This window comes from Salmo salar, chromosome ssa22 (genome assembly GCF_905237065.1).
Source record: "Salmo salar chromosome ssa22, Ssal_v3.1, whole genome shotgun sequence".
In the NCBI taxonomy this organism is placed as follows: domain Eukaryota; kingdom Metazoa; phylum Chordata; class Actinopteri; order Salmoniformes; family Salmonidae; genus Salmo; species Salmo salar.
The window spans coordinates 1912802-1937998 of record NC_059463.1 but is presented as its reverse complement, the minus strand read 5'-3'; the positions used below and the strand labels follow the sequence as shown (position 1 = coordinate 1937998).

General features: G+C 40.5%; 1 protein-coding gene across 16 annotated transcripts in view; it reads right to left on the bottom strand.

Annotated features, from left to right (window-relative positions):
* Window positions 1–25197, bottom strand: part of LOC106582631 (receptor-type tyrosine-protein phosphatase T) — a 591582-nt gene that overhangs the window by 153033 nt on the left and 413352 nt on the right. For 5 of the 16 annotated variants that reach the window (XM_045705237.1, XM_045705245.1, XM_045705240.1 and 2 more), the window contains 4 exons: window positions 24943–24975; window positions 13946–14097; window positions 1111–1188; window positions 864–905 (listed from right to left, as the gene is read on the bottom strand). In XM_045705237.1, the coding sequence (XP_045561193.1) occupies window positions 864–905; window positions 1111–1188; window positions 13946–14097; window positions 24943–24975 (305 nt within the window). Of the gene's footprint in view, window positions 1–863; window positions 906–1110; window positions 1189–13945; window positions 14098–18014; window positions 18045–24942; window positions 24976–25197 lie in introns of all 16 variants that reach the window. The other 11 variants (XM_045705238.1, XM_045705242.1, XM_045705247.1 and 8 more) reach the window with 8 other exon arrangements.

Here is a 25197-nt window from a genome sequence, read left to right as displayed (position 1 = left end):
ATTTAAAAAAATTCCGACCCACAATATAATTGTTTTGAAATGCGAGCCAACCCACTGTTTGAAAGAATGTTTTCATTCCACCCGCCAGCTGATTTTTTTGCGGGTCAACCGTGGGGAACCGTGGGTATATGACATGTATGCAGAGCATGCACCAGGCGGTGACCAATTGCAGGTGGGGATACCGTCAACAACCTTCTAGAATTGGAGCACATAAACCAATGAATTGGAGAGAGATGCTGCCAGTTAACTTGAGGAGGAGGCGGTGGAGAAACAGCTGAGAGTGGAGCTACCTCTCTACCAAAGCACTAAAAAGCATATTTTCAGCTTTCAGCAAATCTACTTGGCAAAGAGGTGGTCAATCTGCCTCGAGAAAGAGGTGGAGTTGCAAGGGAGAGAGTGAAAAAGACTCAGAAATGGATTTGACATTTCAATCTGGCCGTGTGTAAACTGAAGGGGAAACATCCGGTCCATTAGTATTCAACCGGCTGCAACACACTAGATCTGATCTCATCACACTCCTGTGTATGTAATTATGGGCAGTGGCAGCAGATCTCCTTTTAGACCTATGCCAGCCTGCCCTGGGCCAGCAGCATGGCCATGGCCTGACACTGGGAGTGCTGTCTGTTTTGCATAAGTAGTAATACTACATTATGTATTGTTGTAGTATCTTGTTAACATGCTGTTTGGTTTGATTTATTTCAGTGGTCATGGCAAATGGTCTTCAATGTGATATGAGTGAAAAAAATGTGTGGATTGAATTTCTGTATGTTAAATCCATTACCAGATATCTAAACAACACCTATGAAAAGTGAAAGCAAGATAATGGAAGAAGATGCAAGAATAGATGGAGAGAAAATTCTTACCGATTGATGCTGTTGCAGGGACTGCAACAGCCTCCTTTGACACTACAGACGGTCACGACACAGGAAAAGAAGAATACACAGTGAATATTGATCTCCAAGCAACAAAAATATACACCCTAGAAAATGTTACAATCTACAGTTTGATTTCTCAACATGTTCTACTTTGAAGAGACCAGAAAGAGCAATATGGCATTGCCTTAGGTAGATACATTACAACGCAGGCGTCTTCAGAGTGGTATGACTGTACCTGAGTAGTAGGAATTCAAAAGGGATTTGCTTTGCAGAGTTTTGCCTTGCACAGAGAAGGAGCAGGGAGAGGGGGATGCTGAGGGGAAACACACAAGGGGGAGATGATAAAGACCTCGAAGACACAGCAAACAGGATGCAATATCCAGACACAATGCACTCTCTCTACTGTAGGAGAGAGTATCGCTTGTTGATTTTAAAGCTCTGATTGGGGAAAATGTTGTTGACCATTGTGATTGTTTTTAATGTATTGTATTGTGCTCTTTCTATCTACATGCGGACTACTTCCTGCTGACCTCTTGGCCAGGTCCACCTCGCAAAAGAGGTTTCAAAACTCAACGGGTATTTTCCTGGATAAATAAAGGTTAATTAGACAGACATGCAGGTAAGACAGACATGCAGGTAAGTCTCTAGAATAAGGTGAGTCTACAGTACATTAACCAACTATCCCAAAGGAGACATACAGTGAGAAAGAGCAAATGTATGTACCACAAGTGAGCAAACCAGGATGGGTTCAGAAAACGCCACCATATGGTGAAAGAGATAAGTTCTCACCTTCAACAACTCACACTACAAGCCTATCAAACACGAAATGCGGACAAATGGGATTCTGACACATGGAGTTTTTACAATAAGCGACATGTGATATTACATACTGCTATGCAAACCATTTATCCACAGACTAGCTCCTTCATCTCACTCTGAGGATGTGCTTTACATGCTAATGCGCAACAGTATCTCTTCTACTCAAAGATAAAATCCCATGGATTTATGCATACTGTATGCTAATGTAGCTAAGATGCTAAACTTTACACTACTAACTGCACGTGAAAAGTGCTTTCGCAGCAATGTAGACTAGATACCAGCAAAAGATGTTTCACGAGAATGCAATAAGAGAAAATGTTATTTACCTGCGTCCCTGTAAATATTAGACCCCCATGCTGCGTTGGCATTTTTCTCTGCCTCATTAGGTACAACCTGTGCCCAACACCCCTGGCACTATGCTATTCTGTTGGCCACATTACACGCCATAAATAATGATAGGAAGGAATAATGAATAAGATGGTGTACAGGAAGAATACTGATATGAGAGGGAGAATATTCTGTGTCGGAGGCTTTGCATACTTATATGTACAGATATCAGATCTTAACTTTATCACTCTTTTGTTGCGGAGATTGGCAAAAAAGGAGCAGTTCTCTTTCTCTCCATGAGGGTCAGTTATCGTAAAATAATGTTTTCTCACTCGCTCAAAGCTATAGACTTAAGTCATATTACTGCAACATTCAAATGTACAATAACGTATCTGAAATGCAGCCATACACGTTAGCAACCGTCGTTTTATATACACTGAACAAACATATAAACACAGCATGTGAAGTGTTGGTCCCATGTTTCATAAACGGAAATAAAAAATCCCAGAAATTTTCCATATGCACAAAAAGCTTATTTCTCTCAAATGTTGTGCACAAATATCTTTACATCCCTGTTAGTGAGCATTTCTCTTTTGCCAATATAATCCATCCACCTGACAGGTGAAGCATATCAAGAAGCTGATTAAACAGCATGATGTCAGCATCTGGTAAGACATGGGACGGGGGCCTATGCATATATGTGAACAACAGCTGGTGTACGATATCTAAGGAAGTCTCAAGGTTTTGCTCACCTGAGGTAGACTATCTCATGATAAGCTGTAGACCACACTATCTACCTACAGAGTTTTCATCTGTATTTTTCTTAGCTGTCTACAAACCACCACAGACCGATGCTGGCACTAAAACCGCGCTCAATGAGCTGTATACCGCCATAAGCAAACAGGAAAATGCTCATCCAGAGGTGGTGCTCCTAGTGGCCGGGGACTTTAACGCAGGGAAACTTAAATCAGCATGTTAAACGTGCAACCAGAGGAAAACAATTCTGGACCACCTTTACTCCACACAAAGAGATGTACAAAGCTCTCCCACGCCCTCCATTTGGCAAATCTGACCATAATTCTATCCTCCTGATTCCTGCTTACAAGCAAAAATTAAAGCAGGAAACACCAGTGACTCGGTCTATAAAAAAGTGGTGTGACGAAGGAGATGCTAAACTTCAGGATTGTTTTTCTAGCACAGACTGGCATATGTTCCGGGATTCTTCCGATGGCATTGAGGCGTACACCACATCAGTCACTGGCTTTATCAATAAGTCCATCGAGGATGTCATCCCCACAGTGACTGTGCGTATACACCCCAACCAGAAGCCATGGATTAAAGGCAACATTTGCACTGAGCTAAAGGGTAGAGCTGCCGCTTTCAAGGAGCGAGACTCTAACCCGGAAGTTTATAACAAATCCCTCTATGCCCTCCGACAAACCATCAAACAGGCAAAGCGTCAACACAGGACTAAGATCAAATCATACTACACTGGCTCTGACGCTCGTCGGATGTGGCAAGACTTGCAAACTATTACAGACTACAAAGGGTAACACAGCCGAGGGCTGCCCAGTGACATGAGCCTACCAGACGAGCTACATCACTTCTATGCTCACTTCGACGCAAGTTGAAGCGAGTCGCCTCTCCCTGTCTGAGTCTGTAATACCAACATGTTTCAAGCAGACCACCATAGTCCCTGTGCCCAAGAACACTAAGGTAACCTGCTTAAATGACTACCGACCTGTAGCACTCACATCTCACTCACATCTGTAGCCATGAGATGCTTTGAAAGGCTGGTCATGGCTCACCACAACAACATCATCCCAGAAACTCTAGACTCACTCCAATTTGAATACCGCACCAACAGATCCACAGATGATGCAATCTCTATTGCACTCCACACTGCTCTTTCACACCTGGACAAAAGGAACACCTATGTGAGAATGCTATTCATTGACTAGAGCTCAGCATTCAACACCATAGTGCCTTCAAAGCTTATCACTAAGCTAAGGAACCTGGGACTAAAGATCTCCCTCTGCAACTGGATCCTGGTGGTAAGGGTAGCTAACAACACATCTGCCACGCTGATCCTCAACATGGGGGCCCCCCAGGGGTGCATGCTCAGTCCCCTCCTGTACTCCCTGTTCACTCATGACTGCACGGTCAGGCACGACTCCAACACCATCATTACGTTTGCTGATGACACAACAATGGTAGGCCTGATCACCGACAACGATGAGAAAGCCTATAGGGAGGAGGTCAGAGACCTGATCATGTGGTGCAAGGACAACAATCTCTCCCTCAAAGTGATCAAGACAAAGGAGATGATTATGGACTACAGGAAAATGAGGACCGAGCACGCCCCCATTCTCATCAACGGGGCTGTGTTGGAGCAAGTTGAGAGCTTCTAGTTCCTTGGCGTCCACATCACCACAAACTAACATGGTCAAAGCACACCAAGACAGTCGTGAAGAGGGCATGACAAAACATATTCCCCCTCAGGAGACTGAAAATATTTGGCATGGGTCCTCAGATCATCAAAAGGTTTTACAGCTGCACCACCAAGAGCATCCTGACGGGTTGCATCACTGCCTGGTATGGCAACTGTTTGGCCTCCGACCGCAAGGCACTGCAGAGGGTAGTGCGTACGGCCTAGTACATCACCGGGTCAAGCTTCCTGCCATCCAGGACCTCTATAGCAGGCGGTGTCAGAGGAAGGCCCTAAAAATGGTCAAAGACTCCAGAAACCCTAGTCATAGACTGTTCTCTCTGCTACCACATGGTAAGCGGTACCGGAGCACCAAGTCTAGGTCCAAGAGGCTCCTAAATAGATTCTACCCCAAGCCATAAGACTCCAGAACAGCTAATCAAATGGCTGCACAGACTATTTGCACTGCCCCCCCCCCCCCAATGCTGCTGCTATTCTTTGTTATTATCTATGCATAGTCACTTTAATAACTCTACGTACGTGTACTTAATTACCTCAATTACCTCGACACCGGTGCCCCCGCACATTGACATTGACTCTGTACCGGTACCCCCTGTATATAGCCCTGCTATTGTTATTTACTGCTGTTCTTTAATTATTTGTTATTTTTATCTTACTTTTTTTTGGGGGGGGGGCTATTTTCTTAAAACTGCTTTGTTGGTTAAAGGCTTGTAAGTAAGCATTTCATCTGTTGTATTCAGCGCATGTGACAAATACAATTTGATTTGATTTGACCATGACACAAGCGCCCCTTGTGCTGGGGACAATAGAAGTCTACTTTATAATGTGCAGTTTTGACATGCAACACAATGCCACAGATGTCTTAAGGTTTGAGGGAGCATGCCATTGCATGCTAACTGCAGGAAATGTCCAACAGAGCTGTTGCCAGATAATTTTATTTTATTTTCTCAACCATAAGCTGCCTCCAACGTCATTTTAGAGAATTTGGTAGGGCGTCCAACTGGCATCACAACCGCATACCACGTGTAACCACTACCGCCCAGCACTTCCACATCCGGCTTCTTCACCTGTGGAATTGTCTGAGGGTTCAAATGTCCTTATATGAACTGTAACTCAGTAAAATGTTTGAAATTGTTGCATGTTGTGTTTATATTTTTGTTCAGTTTAGAAATTACTAGTTCCTCCAAAAATTCAAAGGTCAGTAGTGGGCCAGATTTGAACCCATATATGTGCCCTTGTCAGCTGCTGTACCCGCTGGACCACACAGGCGTCTGAAATAAACATACATTTATTTTGCCTAATGCTTGCCTTGAACATATAATAAAACAATTTATCTAAGAAACACATTTTCCCTAACAAAAAATACATCTACTCACTACAAATATTGTCAATTAATTATAATCCACATAATCCACATAATCACATGAGACGTGCTGTAGTCTGCGCGTAGTTTACATAGGCAACTTGAACTGACGCCCAGTAGACCTGCAATCTAAGTTATTGTATAGCCTACAAACACTGCTTCCAGCTGCCCCTGGTGGTGATTCTAAATATTAAATATCCTTTCAAATCCTCCTGCTGCACGATTCATTATCCTCCTCGATGAAATGGGTCATATTAAGATCCAACATCTGTATGTGATGGAGCAAGGATTTTTTGTCACGTCTCAAGAAACTTTTCTTCATTGATATATGACCAAATTAGATCAGTTGGATAACCCAGCAAGCACTCTAATCATGTAGGAACTATCTTCCTTTATGTGCAATCAGTCAAACATTGCCATGTATATTTAAATCTCATTTGTCACACTCCACTTCAGCATTCCAAAAAATACACTCTCACAGTTGTAATACATTTCTGGTTTCTAATTTTGCAGATTAAAATATCCACTTTTCACTATGTTCAGACCACATAATAGAGCAACAATATCTGATTATACAGATATACTAATCACAATACTTCACAATGTTTGTCTACATATAATAAATCTAACAATCATTTGCATGAAACAAAATCCACTTGATCAATAGTTACTGCTATAGTATCCTGACATGACTCAAACACTGTAGCTAGCTAGCAAGCGGGTATGTTAGACAAGTATTTTCATTTGAAGTTAAAGGTCATTGAAGTTGGTAGTTACTACTTCAAAATAAAATAAATTGAAGTTGAAAATGTAACAATTATATTTTTGGGGAAAAGTGAAATAATGAATGTTGAGATAAAAAATAGAAAGCAACATTTATAGAATTCTAAACCCCCAAAATTATATCAAAAGCAACAAAAAAAAATACCTGCAAGAAAATCATTTTAAAGCGAAAGAAAAACTCAAGAAACAGTTATTTAATAGTGTTCAGTTAAACCTTTCCAACAACAAAACCTATTCAATCCATTTCGCCTACGCTCAAGCCTGCTGTTACTGACTTTCGCTAGGTTACTCAGTACTTTGTTTTCACCATCTGTTTCTTTGTTTTCAGAGCCAGTTTATTCGATTGCGAATTTTGGCACATTTGCCTGCAGCTACCACCTTTGGTTAGGTCCACCAGTTTTGGAGTGAAGGTTCATTCTAAACCAATCAAAAAGCAGGATACACAGAGGTAAAGTGATGACATCACAAGCCCTAAAAATGTAAGCAAAACAAGAACTGATAACAAACAACATTTTAGAATGCTATTTACCCATTGAAATGTGCTGCAGCATGCTGGTTTTCACAGTCATTTAAAAAATGTGGATAAAACAGCATATTATTTACCTAAAACGCTAGCTATGTTAGCCCAGTCTCTAGCTTATCCAGGATCAGTGATACATAGTTTATGGTTGTTCTATCTACGAACACAGCTGCAATCTTTTTGCAAGCAAGGTTGCTAAAATGAATAAAATAAAATTAACCTCATAATATATTACCTGTAATGTTCATCTCCTGCAGCCTAATTGTTATCTCCTTGTTTTCATACTGTACCCAAATTACAAGGGTTGGATTCGTACTAAACAATTGTATATGTCATGGTTCCTCCTGGCACCAGAGGGCGACAGAGACCGCCCTAGAGACTATTATTGGACTCAGGTGTGTGTTATTATTTCATGATTGTGTCCCTGTTAAAAGAGGTGTGTTTTCTGCGGTCCTTTGCAGAAGCGTGTGTGTGTGTGTGTGTGTGTGTGTGTGTGTGTGTGTGTGTGTGTGTGTGTGTGTGTGTGTGTGTGTGTGTGTGTGTGTGTGTGTGTGTGTGTGTGTCTGTGTCTGTGTCTGTGTGTGTGTGTGTGTGTCTGTGTGTGTGTGTGTGTGTGTGTGTGTGTGTGTGTGTGTGTGTGTGTGTCTCTTAGTGTTTATTCTTTTCAAGTGTACTCCGATCCTGCGGCTACCGTTTCACAATAAAACATTATGTTTATCCTTAACCACTGATTCCTCATCTGGTCTCTTCTCTGCACCTGGGTCCAACCTTACCACGTCACAGCATATGTCAGCATTTAAAAGGCATGTATAAAATCTGGAGTATGGTTTGCCACATACATTGTCTTCTGGTATCATTTTAAATTGAGAACATATAGCTCAACATATAAACAATATGTGTGTTTAGCTATTCTCTGCTTCAGATGACAAGGGGTGCATTGCACCTGCCCAAAAAGTCAGTAATGTCATGTAGGCCTATGGCTGCATTGGCGATGCATGCCATATGATAAGATGAAAAATGCATTCACATGGCTGATATACTGAGAGAGACAAACAATCGAATAAAAAAGATTGGCGATCTTACAACTAAACAAAAAGGAAATGTTCAATTGAGAATACGACACAAACATTGCAGGATTGCAGGATTGTGATTAATCAATATTGACACTAGTTCAAAATGACTCAAGTAAAAGTGAGTCACCCAGTAAAATCCTACTTGAGTAAAAGTAAAAAAGTATTTGGTTTTAAATATACTTAAAAGTTAATGTAATTGCTAAAATATACTTAAGTATCAAAAGTAAAAAATCATTTCAAATTCCTTATATTAAGCAAACCAGACGGCACGATTTTCTTGTTTTTTAAATTTACAGATAGCCAGGGGCACACTCCAACACAGACATAATTTACAAACAAAGCATTTATGTTTAGTGAGTCTGCCAGATCAGATGCAGGAGGGGTGACCATGGATTTTCTCTTTCAGTGTGTGAATTAGACCATTTTCCTATCCTGCTAAGCATTCAAAATGTAACAAGTACTTTTGCGTGTTAGGGAAAATATATGGAGTGGAAAGTACTTTATTTTCTTTAGGAATGTAGTGGAGTAAAAGTTGACATAAATATAAATAGTAAAGTACAGATACCCCAAAAAACTACTTAAGTATTTTTTACATAAGTACTTTACACCACTGCATACGTATAGTCCATGGGATATAGTATATACCCTTGGTCTCTTGAGACATTCATTGGAACCGATCTCTCTTAATCTGCAAACAGGCTTTCACAGCTTTCCATATCTGAGGACAGAAAACAAAACAAAGAAACAGGCTTTCATTATACTCAAATAAGACAGCACTGAATACTATGTTGCTATCTCTAGTTTTCCCCTCTAGGGACTGGAACTGGAGAATCTTTTCCTAATGTCCTCCACAAAATGACCTGCCCCATCCAGTACTAGCCTAAACTGTCTCTTTACTGACATCTGGAGCTACAATTTCACTGTCATCTATAAATGCATTTGTAGCCTGTGTTTTTAATTAACAATGATTACATCAAGATAGCTAGCTAATAGGAAGTTAGCTAGTGGATGACAATTCACTAAACAGTGTGTAAAGTTAGCTAGCTAGCAGCTTAGTGGAGTTAGCCTACAAAGTGGCCTACTGTAGGTAGCTAGCTATCTATTTAGCTAACAGTACATAATTTTTTTTTTTTACATTTTCAAAATGTATTTACTTACATGAATAGGTTCTCCCATGGTATCCATTTTTGGGGTTATTACAAAAACGAAAGGCCAATCTTCACAATTTTTTTCAGTGGTAGCAAAGCGCAGTCAGCAACCATGTGGACGGATGGAGACAAGGCAAAAAGTGTGTCTCAAGTGGTTGGGTTAGGATGAACCTCCACTCCAAAACTAGCGGACCTAACCAAAGTTAGTGTTAGAAAGAAAATGTATTGAACTTATTATGGTTGATTTATGAAAGATTTATAAATGTATAGAAAATGCTTATTATTGTACAGGAATGTATGTAAACTGTTCATTATGTTAAATTTGTATATTAGAAGCCTTTTATGGATGCTATTGTGACACCTATAGTTTACCTGTAAAATACAGAATGAAGGAGTTAAGGGTAAAGATGTTGTCAGTAACTCATTAGGACAGGTGATTGCACCTGATGAAAGACGCCTAGTAGAGCTTCAGTTTTCTACTGTTTCTTTTGTTTGGATTTAATTTGGATACTGCTACCATTTCTTTTGGATTTAATTTGCATGTTGCTACTTATATTTTGTACTTTGGGATTTTACCTTTTGCCATTCAAATCACTTGAAAGCTGTTTAACCTCATCTGGATTACAATGCTTTCTTTCACTACTTACCAACCTGGAATCTGTGTGACAAACAATGGACAATTAACTTGTAAGTATTAAATACATTTGAACTACATCAGCAACTCTCGTTTTATCTATGGAAATGCGTAAGGAACCAAATCTGTATTTACACGTTTATAGAAGTGGCCTTTTAGTATTTGGAAGCTTAGCTATTACATGTAGTAACTGCAGGCAAGAGCATAGGTGAAAGGGATTTAATAGGGTTGGTTGTTGGGGCTCACGAGTGGCACAGTGGTCTAAGGTACTGCATCTCAGAATTACAGGCATCAATACAGACACCCTGGTTCGAATCCAGGCTGTATCACAACTGGCTGTCATTGGGCGGTGCAAAATTGGCCCAGCGTCATCTGGGTTTGGCTGGTCTAGGCCATCATTGTAAATAATTTGTTCTTAATTGACTTGCCTAAATAAAAATACAAATACATTTTTGAGATGTGTACCTCTTTTTTCAAATCATTTGTTCTTGCTTTTAAATTAGTTTTGCTCTCTCTAAAATAACTTGCTTGCCAGTTTGTTTGTTTTGATTTTGATATCATTCTTTTTGCTTACAATTCTATTAATTTTTTCCCCGATTTTAACGTTTTTAAACTTAATATTTCATGTTTACAATACATTTTATTTTGAATTCAAATTGACCCCATAAGCCTGCACTGTCGGCAATGAATTTGCCTCAATATAACCTACGAAAGGATATTTGCGTTATCCCAGCATCTCCCAGAAACAGAAATGTCCCATCCCAAAAACAAAGTATTCAGACCCCTGGACTTTTTACACATTTTGTTTCGTTACAGCATTATTCTAAAATGTATTAAATAAAACGATTCCATCAGCAATCTACACACAATAGCCCATAATGACAAAGCAAAACAGGTTCAGACCCTTTGCTATGAGACTTGAAATTGAGCTCAGGTACATCGTGTTTCCATTGATCATCCTTGAGATGTTTCTACAACTTTATTGGACTCCAACTGTGATAAATTCAATTGATTGGACATGATTTGAAAAAGCACGCTCCTGCCTATTCAAGGTCCCACAGTTGACAGTGCATGTCAAAGCAAAAACCAAGCCATGAGGTCGAAGGAATTGTCCATAGAGCTCCGAGGCACAGATCTGGGGCAGGATACCAAAACATTTCTGCAGCATTCAAGGTCCCAAAGAACACAGTGGCCTCCATCATTATTAAATGAAAGAAGTTTGGAACTCTTCCCAGAGCTGTCCACCCAACCAAACTGAGCAATCGGAGAAGGGCCTTGGTCAGGGAGATGACCAAGAACCCAATGGTCACTCTGACAGAGCTCTGCAGTTCCTCCGTGGAGAAGGGAGAACCTTCCAGAAGGACAACCATCTCTGCAGCACTCCACCAATTAGACCTTTATGGTAGTGGCCAGACGGAAGCCACTCCTCAGTAAAAGGCACATGACAGCCTGCTATGAGTTTGCCAAAAGCCACCCAACAACACTCAGACCATGAGAAACAAGATTCTCTGGTCTGATGAAACCAATATTGAACTCTTTGGCCTGAATACCAAGCGTCACGTCTGGAGGAAACCTAGCACCATCCCTACAGTGAAGCATTGTGGTGATAGCATAATGCAGTGGGGATGTTTTTCAGCGGCAACGACTGGGAGACAGGACAATGACTCTAAGCACAGAGCCAAGAGAACGCAGGAGTGGCTTTGGGACCATTCTTTGAATGTCCTTGAGTGGCCCAGCCAGAGCCCGGACTTGAACCCGATCCAATATCGCTTGAGAGACCTGAAAATAACTGTGCAGCAACGCTCCCCATCCAACCTGACAGAGCATGAGAGGATCTGCAGAGAAGAATGGGAGAAACTCCCCAAATACAGGTGTGCCAAGCTTGCAGCTTCATACCCAAGAAGACACAAGGCTGTAATCGCTGCAAAAGGTGCTTCAACAAAGTACTGAGTAAAGGGACTGAATACTTATGTAAATCTGACATTTCAGTTTTTATTTTTTATACATTTGCTAAAAAATTGTAAAACCTGTTTTTACTTTGTCATTATGGGGTATTCTGTGTAGATTGAGATAAAAAAAAAAACACTTTACAATAAGGCTGTAACGTAACAATATGTGGAAAAAGTCAAGTGGTTTTAATACTTTACCAAGGCACTGTATGTTTAGCATATTAGCGCATGTGCTAATATGTATCTACTGGTATAGTGTGGCCATCTTTGAATGCATCAATGTTATTTTCTCAAACTCTTTAGGGACTATTGTGATAATACCAAATTTGAAGGGAATCTGATTTTTAGTCCATGAGAATATTTTTTTAAACATTAGCATTACATAGTTAAAGTGAACTGTTAATAGTTTCCTTATTTTTTAAGATGTTAATGTCAAACTTAACATGGTTCATCAGGGCAATGTCTTTGATGACCCTAAAAAGTTAAGTTGATAAACCGTTGTGAAGTGGATTTAAATGGACACGTAATATCTGATCTTCTGAGTTATCAGTAACTCAGCAATCGTAACCAAAGCTTCTCTCACACTAAGTTATAATATGTACCATGGGCCTACATACAGAATTTGGTTTTATTTCGACATACATTTTTCAAAAGTTTTCAAAAATTTCCAAGATGGAGGAAAATCTATCCTGATGGACCTTATGGATCCTAGAGGCAAATTTGTTCAGCATGGAGAAAGACGCCTACATTCAATCTCTAGGTCAAATGTGGCGGTGGATATGACTGTTTAAGTGATACTGCTTATAACAGTGCCACCTATATCCCAGTCGACGGCATTTTTTTTACCAAGTTACTCATGGCCTCTTTATGTGTGCCATACTAGAAAAAAGTTACAAATCTATGCTTGAGTTTTGACCATGTGAAGGTAAACACCTAATTATATCAAAAAACGAAAAGAGAAATTGGACGTTCAGGGGATTTGGGAACTGACACAATACATGACGACCAAAATAGTACAATTCAGTTAACGATGGACTTGTTTTCTCACAGAATCGTTACAGAAATAACATACATGGCACATTCTCCTTTTCTTCTGAAGTTTTAAATGCTAATAGGGAATTTTCATAGTTAGGTTAGATGCAGAGCTGAAGTATGGACAGTGTGATGAAGGCAATTACTGTACATATTAGTTTAGACATTTTTTCTCTCCAGCTGACCTGAACTTTCAAATGAATCTCTTCCCAGAGGCCAATGTGACATTTTCTCCAGAAAAAGCTTCTGAGAGGACCCTCATAATTACTACTGCCACACAGCAGGCTGGACCACACTTACAGCTCGGAGAAAATGGCCAAACCTTATTCACCTTTCGCTGAAGTGTGTTTTTGAAAATTATTTACAGCAATTTGATTTGGAGCTAAAATGGAATCCATTTGGAGAAGAGCAATTGGCATCCACTCAGGGTCATTACTGCTGTATCTGGGTGGGTGTCTAACAACCTTGTAAACAGAGCCATAATACGTTGGTGGATTCAGATTACACTGAATTGAAGTGTTTGCAACCCACCTCTAATGTTGTATTCTTAGATGTGACTCTTAAGTGCACTATGGTTTTATGCTGAAGTATTTGTCGATATGTTGCACTTTACATGAATATGGTCATCCAGTATTGTAAAGACAGTGAGAATGACAAACCAGCTGTTAAACCAATAGCTGCCTGGCTAATTATTATGTGGGGACCAAAGGAGGACACAAAGCAGACTTTAAAGGAGATAACCTTTAAAGAAAACAGAACAGCACACAAAAATGTGAGATTAAGTGCAAATTAAACTCCAGACAATGGTAACACCATGCATGTAAATTAGGGTAATAGGAGTGGAACAGAGGGAAGAGAGACCAGAGAGAAAACAGGCTAGGACTAACAGGAATTACTGACTGGGATTTCTGAAAGATCTTCTGAGGAACTTTGGGAATTTTGCAATCTTATTAGTAGGTCCTGCTTGACTCACTGAAACCATTGAGGTCCTGGCTGCTGGTGGAGAAAGGGTCGTCCTTGTGCAGAGTGCTGACTTTGGTGGTGCTCTTGTCAGCCGTGCCCACCGGTCCCATCTCCCGCTGGGTGCTGCTGTTGGCTGTCTCCTTCTGTTTTTTGGCCAGTTTCCTTAAGCCGCCATCCAAAACAAACAGTGTCACTCAGAGACCAGACAATGGTGTAGTAGAACTACACAGAAATCATACAACAAACTTGTACTACTACATAATGGTAAAGGAGTAAAAAGTCAAGAGTGGCCATGTTATGCACTGTTGAGTATCTAGTATTTTGTAGCTAAATAATTTGGGCTATTTGATGCATTTAAGGAAAAATGTGTGTTCTGTTCCATAATCTGCAATGATTTATTCCATGAGGTGAAATCACTATTTACTGGCCTGTGATTGTGGAATAGAACCCTTCCTGACCATTGCAGGCCTCATAGTCATAGTGACTGAAAGCAGATTTGGCCAATCATTCGTTTGGATGAAAAATATTAGTTTTCCGATGTCTCAATGATATTATGAAGAAACTTGTGGATTTCAAAGTCAGAAGCTTGCCATGTGGAACAAAGCAAATCAGGCACTTAATTGGACTGTTCTAAAGGAATAAAAAACAACAGTAGCCTACCATTTTACTTGAGCTCAAAGGGCTAAATTCTAACAAATACTTCACTGTTAGTCTGCTTCAAAGATGAGTTGAGACTACAGTATATAATCATTGTTACCTCTATAATGACCTTCAGACTCCACGGTGGTGGGATTGACTAATAACTGCAGTGTAGTTTAATACTCCTCGATTTGCTTCCGAAGTTGAACAGACAGACAAGGCTTGTATTATTACAAAGGTTTAGGTCTCTATAAGGCCTGTTGATGAGTGTTGCATAAATAAATATCCCATGAAAATCAGTTGTAAGGACACTTTAGCTCTTGCAGATAAAGGCATTCAACAGAATTCCTTTAGGAAATTCAGTCATTTATGAGCTGTCTTTAAACAGGACAGGCCTTGTGGAATATGGAAGCATGACAGTCAGTACAGTTTCCATTTGCAAACAAATGCGATCCTTCGCTTCCTCAGCAGCTGGGGTTAAGGACAGAGGCAAACGCTGCATCAGCAAAACCTCAGAGTCAAGAAGCAATAACAGGATGGTCATATCTGTAGGCACCTTTTTTCCCCACATACGTTTCCAGGTCTTAATATAGTGGCAATATGGAGCTGTGTCTGAATGTGCATGAGTGTGCGAGCGAGCATGAGTGTGGGTGTTTGTATGTGAAGTAAGTGTGGGTGTGTGTGAATGGTGGTGGACATGTGATGTTTTTACTTTGATGTCACAGAGGGAGCCCTCTGAAATATTTATTCTGTAATCATTTTGCTATCATCATTTCAGGCAGACCTTTCCTACAATCTACAATGTACTTGTACAGCTGTGCTTCAAATTTCAAGTATTGGATTGGTGGCTATAGTGGCTACTTTGCTATTCTTACTTTGAAAGTGGGCAGAGGAAGAATGTTAGTGGTGGGGCAGAAAGAAGAGTAGGAGAGATTTGGACATGGGGTTCTACTATAAAAGAGAGAGTGAATGACAGAGGCGGAAGGAAGAAAGATTTTCTGTACATAGTCTAAAAGGCTGACAGATAGGGGGAGAGGGAGATGCTAGTTTTATGTAGGGAGTCAAGTAGAGAGGGAATAGAACGTGTAGTGAGAAGGGAGAAAAAGAAAGCCGTCAGTAAAGCCACATATCAGCTTTAATACAGTATGCCCTTCTCTCTAGTGTGACATACCAATTTTTCCTCTGTTTATATATCCACTTAACTTATCTCTGCACTGTCTGTCTGGCCTTCCATTGTCTCCACAAATGACTGCTCCGCCACATTTTATTAGGCTAGTACAATATTTGTATCTAATCTTGAAATATTGTACTAGCCCAATAAAATGTCTGTAGTGGAGCTACAAAGTTAGACCATCCATTCGAACTATGGCTTCCACTTGACTGCTTATGACAAATCAGGGACGGGGAATTCCAGTCCTAGTGGACCTGATTGGTGTACCACTTTGTGTCCATCCCTAGCAAACACAGCTGACTAATCAAATTGTATTCTAAACTGAAGATCATGATCAGGTGATTATTGGAGTCAGGTGTGTTAGCTGGGGCAAAACTGTGACACTAATCAGGCCACTGAGGACTGGAGTTACCAATCCCTGATTTAAACAGTTGTCATAAGCAGTCAAGTGGTAGCCAGAGTTTGAATGGATGATCTAACTTTGTGACACCTGTGATAAAGGTCAGGCAATTAAGCTAATCATGTCTATCCCACATGTTAAAGCATGTGGTAGTAGGCTACATGACACTGTTATATCATTGCTCATACACGAATATCCAATCTTATCTGCTTCTGACATCTGCCACATCATGCTAACGATGTGAATCCTGTTGATTCACATCGATAACTTTCCGTTATATCATGGGAAAGCGGTTACGTTATTACCTTTGTCTCATCATGCATACAGAGGACACAACGAATGCTCACCAAGAAACATATCAAGCTCGGTTTTGCAAATGTTCATTACAAAAGTCCTTTGCGAGACAGTGAGTAAGCAGCCAGCCGTGTGGGTGAGGTGAGTGTCAGCATGCGCTTTAGCAGGATGGGTATGTTACAGCATGGTCAACATGCAACACTCACTTAGCCACCCACACACACACACACACATACACCCCCACACACACACACACACACACACAAAAGGAGAGGGGGACAGGTCTGAAGGAATGCCTTTCGGAAAGAGTTAGTGTGTGAATTAAGTCCTCAGTTTTCTTGTGTTGTAGCTTATCTCATGGCATTGGATAGTAAGACTGACTTGGTGATTCAAAAGTTTTTGCTGTTTTCAAGCAAAATAATAGATTATTTAATTAAGATTAGAGTAGAGATTGAGGCTAGTGTGGTTGCTTCTGCGAAACGCTGTAGGACCCCAAAGATAAGACTCAAATTAGCGAAAGCCTTAATTGCACTGACATTGAAACAATATTAACAGGGGATGAAAAGAAACAAGTGGCCTACAGTGCATCCTCATATAGGTAATGTGAGTAGGGAAATGTTGTTTGAACTACACACCCGGGTAGTGTATCTGTATTGTGCCCTGTACTAGCCTGTGGGTCTTCTACTCAACCTGCATGACAGCTGCTCAAGAGTAAGCTCCAGGCAATGACCACTGGGAGTCAACAACCAACTTTCATCTAAAGTTCAAGAGTTTTGAGGAAAAGGGAAAAATACATACAGCTGCAGAAGCAGAACTGTGGATTCTGAAACACTTTAAATCCTTTACATTCCTGGTAAACATCCCAGAGCCACGCTTCTGCACACTCGGTACTAAGCAAATTAAACAATTCATCCAGTGTGAAATACATTGTAATAGCCATCAATTGAATTGCATAGATTAAGATTAAAGAAGTAATTTCTTTGAGGTCAAAGATCTCGGGCAGTTTTAAGTCTTCATGATGCCTGTTCTGCTATGTTAGGAACTGAACATTTAGATCTGTCTAATGCAGTCTAGCATTTTCACTGAAGATAGGAAAGTAGCCTTTCCAGCAACCAGGTCTAAACTTATATAAGGCTTTGCGAAATGGGGACAAGAAGTTACAATAGGTTTACATTAACATTAGACATGGGTGAATACATAACCACGGAAAAATATTTTATTGGGGCTATGCATGAATGCTATTTTTGTAGGTGTTGAGATGCTTTGTCCATCATGGCATGTCTGATTGAGAAAATACTTGGTATTGAAATAATACTTTTTCTTGCAGCACAACTGACCATGAAAAAGCCCTTACAGTTAAATACTCTAAACCTAATTCTCTAGTTGTAGAGTTTGCTGTATTCAATTGTTTCATAAACAGTAACTGGACAATTGCATGTCTATAGGGCTTAATTAAAATAGGTTTTCAGTGGTTTAGTAATACAAGAACATGAGAAACAAGAAACAAAATAAGTGAGGATAATAAAAAAAGAGAAACATCACATTGGAAAAGGGTCTTTCCTTAATGCTACTTACAGGTAATAAGAGTAGGAATATGCATTTCTTCTGAAGCATGAAGGTAGACCAGTGGGACAAAATTTAGCACCCAAAAAAGGACAAACAGATTGCATTAGTTAGTTCTTTAATACCCACGTCTAGGAGAGCTGATGGAGAAAATGTCAAGAATGGGTTAAAGACATTGATGTGCTGCTGGCCTGGGTCTGTCTGTCTACAGTACAGTTAAACCAACACTCCCATTGAGCTCTGCAAGTGCCTACGGACCACCTGTCTATAGTAAAGGCTGGACTGGTGCTCCTATATAGTTGCAACAGTACTCTACTCAAACTCCTGCTGCCATTTTATAAATAAATATACCCAAAACAATACATATTTAAATAATTCATTAATAATTCACCCGAATTTAAAGAATAAATAGCACATCTGGCTCCCCATCAAATTGAAACTCCTTGAGAGAGATGGAATTGTCTGAATAGACAATGAGAGTCTGGGAGAACAGAGAAATAGGAGAGTGGGGATGGAAGGAGCAGTGAGAGTAAAAGAGGGGGAGGGGATGTTTTAATGACATACTGTTCTGCCATTCTGTTTAGTGAGATGGAGAGAAAAAGCAATGCTATCGTTGACACCTTGACTACTATAGGAACGATATCAAACCTGAGCGTGGAAATTAGAGTATGTGTGGTGTGTGAGTGTCTTTTGAGAGGTAGACCATTCACAAATTACATGCAGAGAGCGTTGAAGGAATTGGCAAGCAGAGATTTGTGACTGAAAAGCAGATGGTATCTGTTGTTTCTTTTAAGGGTTTGTAGTTCCTAAACATGTTGACATTGAAAATATCAAAATGAGTAAATGTGTGTGACAAATACCTACAGCATTGAAAACAACTCTTCACTAGTCTGTTCATGATAAGCAGTGATGTGTTTAGCGTAGTCTTTTTTGGTACAATTGATACCCACTTACTACACTAAAGGGGGATTTTCAGGATTGTACAACTTGATATTAGATGGTTCCTCAATTTAAAATGTAGTCTATGGGCTAGGAGAAATTGTAATCTATGGTTCGGTTTTCTTTAGACAGGCATAAACGTCAGCTAACTTTATCCAACGCTAAACTAGCTAACAATCAATGGAAGTCATAGGGGGAATTGTGAAATTTTTTTACATTACATTTAAGTCATTTAGCAGACGCTCTTATCCAGAGCGACTTACAAATGTACCATTTTTAAAATGGCCAAATCACCTTTAAGTAACATTAAACCAAATATTGAGTTGATTTGGCCATGGCATTTTGACAATTGCATGATTGCCCCTATCACTATGAAGAAACAAGGATTAAGCCATGTAGATATCCAAGATGTCTTAATGGAATCAACATTATACACCTACACTATGTGCTGCAGTCAGATATAATATTGGATTCAATGGAACATTTCTCTTCAATCCTGTCCTCTGTTTGATAGTCCTGGAAGCCCATTCCTGCAGTCAAAGTGCCTGGTGGCCTCATGGGTGGAATGTTATTAATATGTTTCATAATTTCATAATTAATAAAAAATGAATAAAAACATCAGACTATCCAGTGTTCCTATGTCAAACGGTTTTGTTATACACTGCTCAAAAAAATAAAGGGAACACTTAAACAACACAATGTAACTCCAAGTCAATCACACTTCTGTGAAATCAAACTGTCCACTTAGGAAGCAACACTGATTGACAATAAATTTCACATGCTGTTGTGCAAATGGAATAGACAACAGGTGGAAATTATAGGCAGTTAGCAAGACACCCCCAATAAAGGAGTGGTTCTGCAGGTGGGGACCACAGACCATTTCTCAGTTCCTATGCTTCCTGGCTGATGTTTTGGTCACTTTTGAATGCTGGCAGTGCTTTCACTCTAGTGGTAGCATGAGACTGAGTCTACAGCCCACACAAGTGGCTCAGGTAGTGCAGCTCATCCAGGATGGCACATCAATGCGAGCTGTGGCAAGAAGGTTTGCTGTGTCTGTCAGCGTAGTGTCCAGAGCATGGAGGCGCTACCAGGAGACAGGCCAGTACATCAGGAGACGTGGAGGAGGCCGTAGGAGGGCAACAACACAGCAGCAGGACCGATACCTCCACCTTTGTGCAAGGAGGAGCAGGAGAAGCACTGCCAGAGCCCTGCAAAATGACCTCCAGCAGGCCACAAATGTGCATGTGTCTGCTCAAACTGTCAGAAACAGACTCCATGAGGGTGGTATGAGGGCCCGACGTCCACAGGTGGGGGTTGTGCTTACAGCCCAACACCGTGCAGGACGTTTGGCATTTGCCAGAGAACACCAAGATTGGCAAATTCGCCACTGGCGCCCTGCGCACTTCACAGATGAAAGCAGGTTCACACTGAGCAAGTGACAGACGTGACAGAGTCTGGAGACGCAGTGGAGAACGTTCTGCTGCCTGCAACATCCTCCAGCATGACCGGTTTGGCGGTGGGTCAGTCATGGTGTGGGGTGGCATTTATTTGGAGGGCCGCACAGCCCTCCATGTGCTCGCCAGAGGTAGCCTGACTGCCATTAGGTACTGAGATGAGATCCTCAGACCCCTTGTGAGACCATATGCTGCTGCGGTTGGCCCTGGGTTCCTCCTAATGCAAGACAATGCTAGACCTCATGTGGCTGGAGTGTGTCAGCAGTTCCTGCATGAGGAAGGCATTGATGCTATGGACTGGCCCACCCGTTCCCCAGACCTGAATCCAATTGAGCACATCTGGGACATCATGTCTCGCTCCATCCACCAACGCCACATTGTACCACAGACTGTCCAGGAGTTGGCGGATGCTTTAGTCCAGGTCTGGGAGGAGATCCCTCAAGAGACCATCCGCCACCTCATCAGGAGCATGCCCAGGCGTTGTAGGGAGGTCATACAGGCACGTGGAGGCCACACACACTACTGAGCCTCATTTTGACTTGTTTTAAGGACATTACATCAAAGTTGGATCTGCCTGTAGTGTGGTTTTCCACTTTAATTTTGAGTGTGACTCCAAATCCAGACCTCCATGGGTTGATAAATTGGATTTCCATTGATTATTTTTGTGTGATTTTGTTGTCAGCACATTCAACTTTGTAAAGAATAAAGTATTCAATAAGATTATTTATTTCATTCAGATCTAGGATGTGTTGTTTAAGTGTTCCCTTTATTTTTTTGAGCAGTATATTTCAGTCTTCCGGGATGTATATAAAGTGTAATATTGGGACGCAAACTAAACATTTAATACATTTCAACTCTATATCTGACATGGTACAGGTGTCAAGAAACACTGTGTAACCATGATTTAGCCCACTGCTGTAAATGGTTTACTGATGTTTTCACTATGAGCTCATGTGAGGCGGGATTTAAGACCTCGTACAATATGAGAAGTAGTGGTGGAATTAGATTACAGATATCTCCAACATTTTAATCCACTACACAGGACACATGATATGTCTGGTATGCAGATCCTGTGTCTGGTATGCAGATCCTGTATGTCTGGACCAGAGAACTTAGGGTTTTTCCTCCTTTTTCCTCAAAACAATCTTAACTTGTGAGTGTCTATCTAATCGAAAAACCTGAGCCAAATGGTGTGAAGGCAGACTCAACCATTACAGGCCTAAACCATCTCAGATGTAATTGATTAACTGTAAGAGGAAACAACACTTCTATCTAGAAAGAGTGAGAAGATAACACCTTTTAAGTTGTGTTCTTCCCAAACTCTTGTTTTAAATTAAAAATACAGATAGCAGCTGTCTGAATTGGATGTGATGGTTGTAAAAAGGCAATTTAATAAGAGGGCTTCCTTATAGAGCTGTGTCAATCTTCTACTTTGGGAACAGTCAATACTGCCAGCCACCATCTACCCCTCCTGCTATCTTATTTCAATGGCCTTTTAAAAGAGCTGCTGACATTGTTCTTATGATATTAATAAAGAGAAGTGAGAGCTAGAGCTGTGGCAGTCAAAGGTAGCAATAAATATTATTGTCGTAAAACTACACAATGCATCTCAATTATTTTGGGCTCCAAATACCTGATTATAAATTTGTTATGAAATGTATTCTGTGTATATGTTGAGGAATACAATATCTACAATGACATTGATTTAACCCTTACCCACCTATAGAGAGTGACGGTATACAGTACACTGGGTATACTAAACATTAGGAACACCTTCATAATATTGAGCTGCACCCCCCCTTTTCCCTCAGAACAGCCATAATCCATTGGGGCATTGACTGAACAACATGTTGACTCCAATGCTTTCCACAGTTGTGTCAAGTTGGCTGGATGTCCTTTGGGTGGTGCACCATTCTTGATACACATGAGAAACTGTTGTGAAAACTCAGCAGCGTTGCAGTTCTTGACACAAACCGGTGTGCCTTGCACCTACTACCATACCCCGTTCAAAGGCACTTAATAATTTTGTCTTGCCAATTCACCCTCTGGCACACATACATAATATGTCTCAATTGTCTTCCCCCCTTCACCTACATTGATTGAAGTGGATTTAACAAGTGGCATCAATAACGGATCATATCTTTCACCTGGATTCACCTGGTCAGTCTATGTCATGGAAAGTGTAGGTGTTCTTAATGTTTTGTATTCTCGGTGTAAATTCACGCAAAAAAACTCCGCTTTAAAGGTTAACGTGAACAAATTACTGTATCTGGCGTATCCCTGGTAATCCATTATGAACGGTGGTTGCTGTCAAATAGGAGTAACAACTTTAAAGGTTATACTATGTAAACATGACACTCAAATACAATTGCTGAATAAACACACGCACACAAGCAAACACGCACACACATACACACACTACGCATCCATATTAATTGTAAACATGTTTCATTATACCACACACACATACGTTATATGTACACATGCAAACACATTCATGTAAATTAAAGGCATGCACAGACACATTCAGATGGATGAGCAAAATCCAATGACAAAAGCATAAACCAGATTAACAATCTTTCACTGAACACAGAATAAATCTCAGTAAAAGACTAAACTCTTATATTTAATATGGCGTTGTACCAAATACCTCTCTCTGTACATCCTGTATATTTACAGCATACTGCATGATCTTATTTCATGTCTTTCATCTACACTGATACTTTGTATAGATATTAGATCGACCATTGGCTATGATGCATTGGTAGTCTAACATTAGGGATTTCAATGACCTCTGTCAGCTATGTCCACTGTGGTCCATTATCCTCCCCCATCACCCCACCATCCGTTTGTGCAAACACTCCAGCTCTCACGTTTGTGTGTGGGAATGTCATTCTCCTGCATGGCCATCCCAGCACACAGACTGAGGAGCAATGGTCAGGAACACATTACACGCACGTACACACACACACACATACACACACACACACACACAAATGCGCTCACACACACACACAAATGCATGCACATACACACACACGCACACACACACACACGGAGATAAGGCTGTTGAGACCCCTGGAAGATAACAGCTGCTTGGCTTGAAGGCAGACAGTGTGTGTGTCATACATGTTTGTGTATGTCTGTCTGTGTGTGTGTGTTCATGTCCCCACTGAAAACCATTAGCTGACACCACAGCCATGTGTGGACCATCATCAGATGTTTACCCTTCTGCCAGTCAATTATTTATAAAGGGGTCCACATGTCACAACTCAGGAAGGGGCTCAACCTTGCATCAGTAGACAAGGGCGAGGTTCGCTGCTGCTACAAGAACACTGCATGAATGGGCAATGAGTGGCTAATGGACTGGGACTGGCTGCAACTGAATGGACACTTAACTCACTCAGCCCAAGACTGGATGGACTTGCGGGGAGTTCATCATGTTAACAGCCTTTGCTGCACCCGGGCACCAATAAATTACTAATTGTCTTTGGTTACCCCGTCTTAATGCTCTGAAAGGTACATTGTCTGAACTGAAGTGGTATTAAAAGAGAATTCGAAATCGGAACAAATGATTAATAGTAAAGCGATGAGATCTGCTAAAGGAAACGTGGCTGCTGAAGTTTGTTTTGGAAATGAGTTGGCATGGGGCTATTTTAAGATACATTTTGTTTATTGAGAGATATTACAGTAAGGAGCATTTTCTTACTTCTGTGATTTGGCAGCCATTGCAAATGCTGTATATCTGTGTATCATTTACTTTTTTGTCATGATTCAATTGATAGCTTTAGATTATTAGAGCATAGACTCACTGTACCATAGAGCTTCTAGTTGAACCACAAAGACACAGACCATAGTTATGTGAATAGCGTGTGTTTGTGTATAGCTTACAGTAATGAACACAACCCAATCAGCAAACAAACGTGCTGTGACGGTGAATGCTTAATGAATCTGAATTAGTGCACCACTCAAAAGAGGTAGTTGCATTTTTTGTGGAAAAGAATTACTAATTTGACATGGAACTGAGTTTTATGCCCTCCACTTGGTGGGTAAGTGCAGGTAAAGAGTAGCTGCAAGAGTGGTTCATTGTTGCGCCAGGGGGATTTATGTAAATCAAACAATAAAAACCTTATTGAAAGGTGTACTTACAATGCAAGGCATACAATTCACTCTGATAATTAACATTTAATATGATAATGCAATGCTCTAAGTTCATCCTATGGCTGGTCAATTTGATCCTTTTATGGAATATCTCATTGCAGATAATGTATCTAATACTCAACTGACAATGCATGAGGCAAGATACAAATAAATCAACGAATAAGACTGACATTAAGTGGTATTTTGTACAATCATAGTAACGCAGACAAAATATAGAAATCCCAAATGGTGCAACCGACAGTGACGGTCAGAGTATCGAAAAGTAATGGCCTCGTGAATTTTCGTGCATGTGTCGGAAATGAATTACATATCTGATCACAGATGGGTAAAAAAACAATGGTGAGGCACGATCTTAAGATGCGTAGCTAAAAATAAACATACAATACCCCACACTCAGAGTTCTCCATGTGTGTATCTCTCTAGCAGGCGCAGGCCAAAAGAGGAAGAGGAAGAAGATAAGAGACATGGGCGTGAGACTAGTATTAGAAAAAAGGGCAGACAACAGTGATGGATGTGAACATGTAGACTACTGGCACAGATTATTTTAAGAAAATGTGTTATACGAACATTCAGTGGTGTCGGAAATTATTGACACCCTTGATAAAGATGAGCAAAAAATTACTGATATCCTTGATATCCTT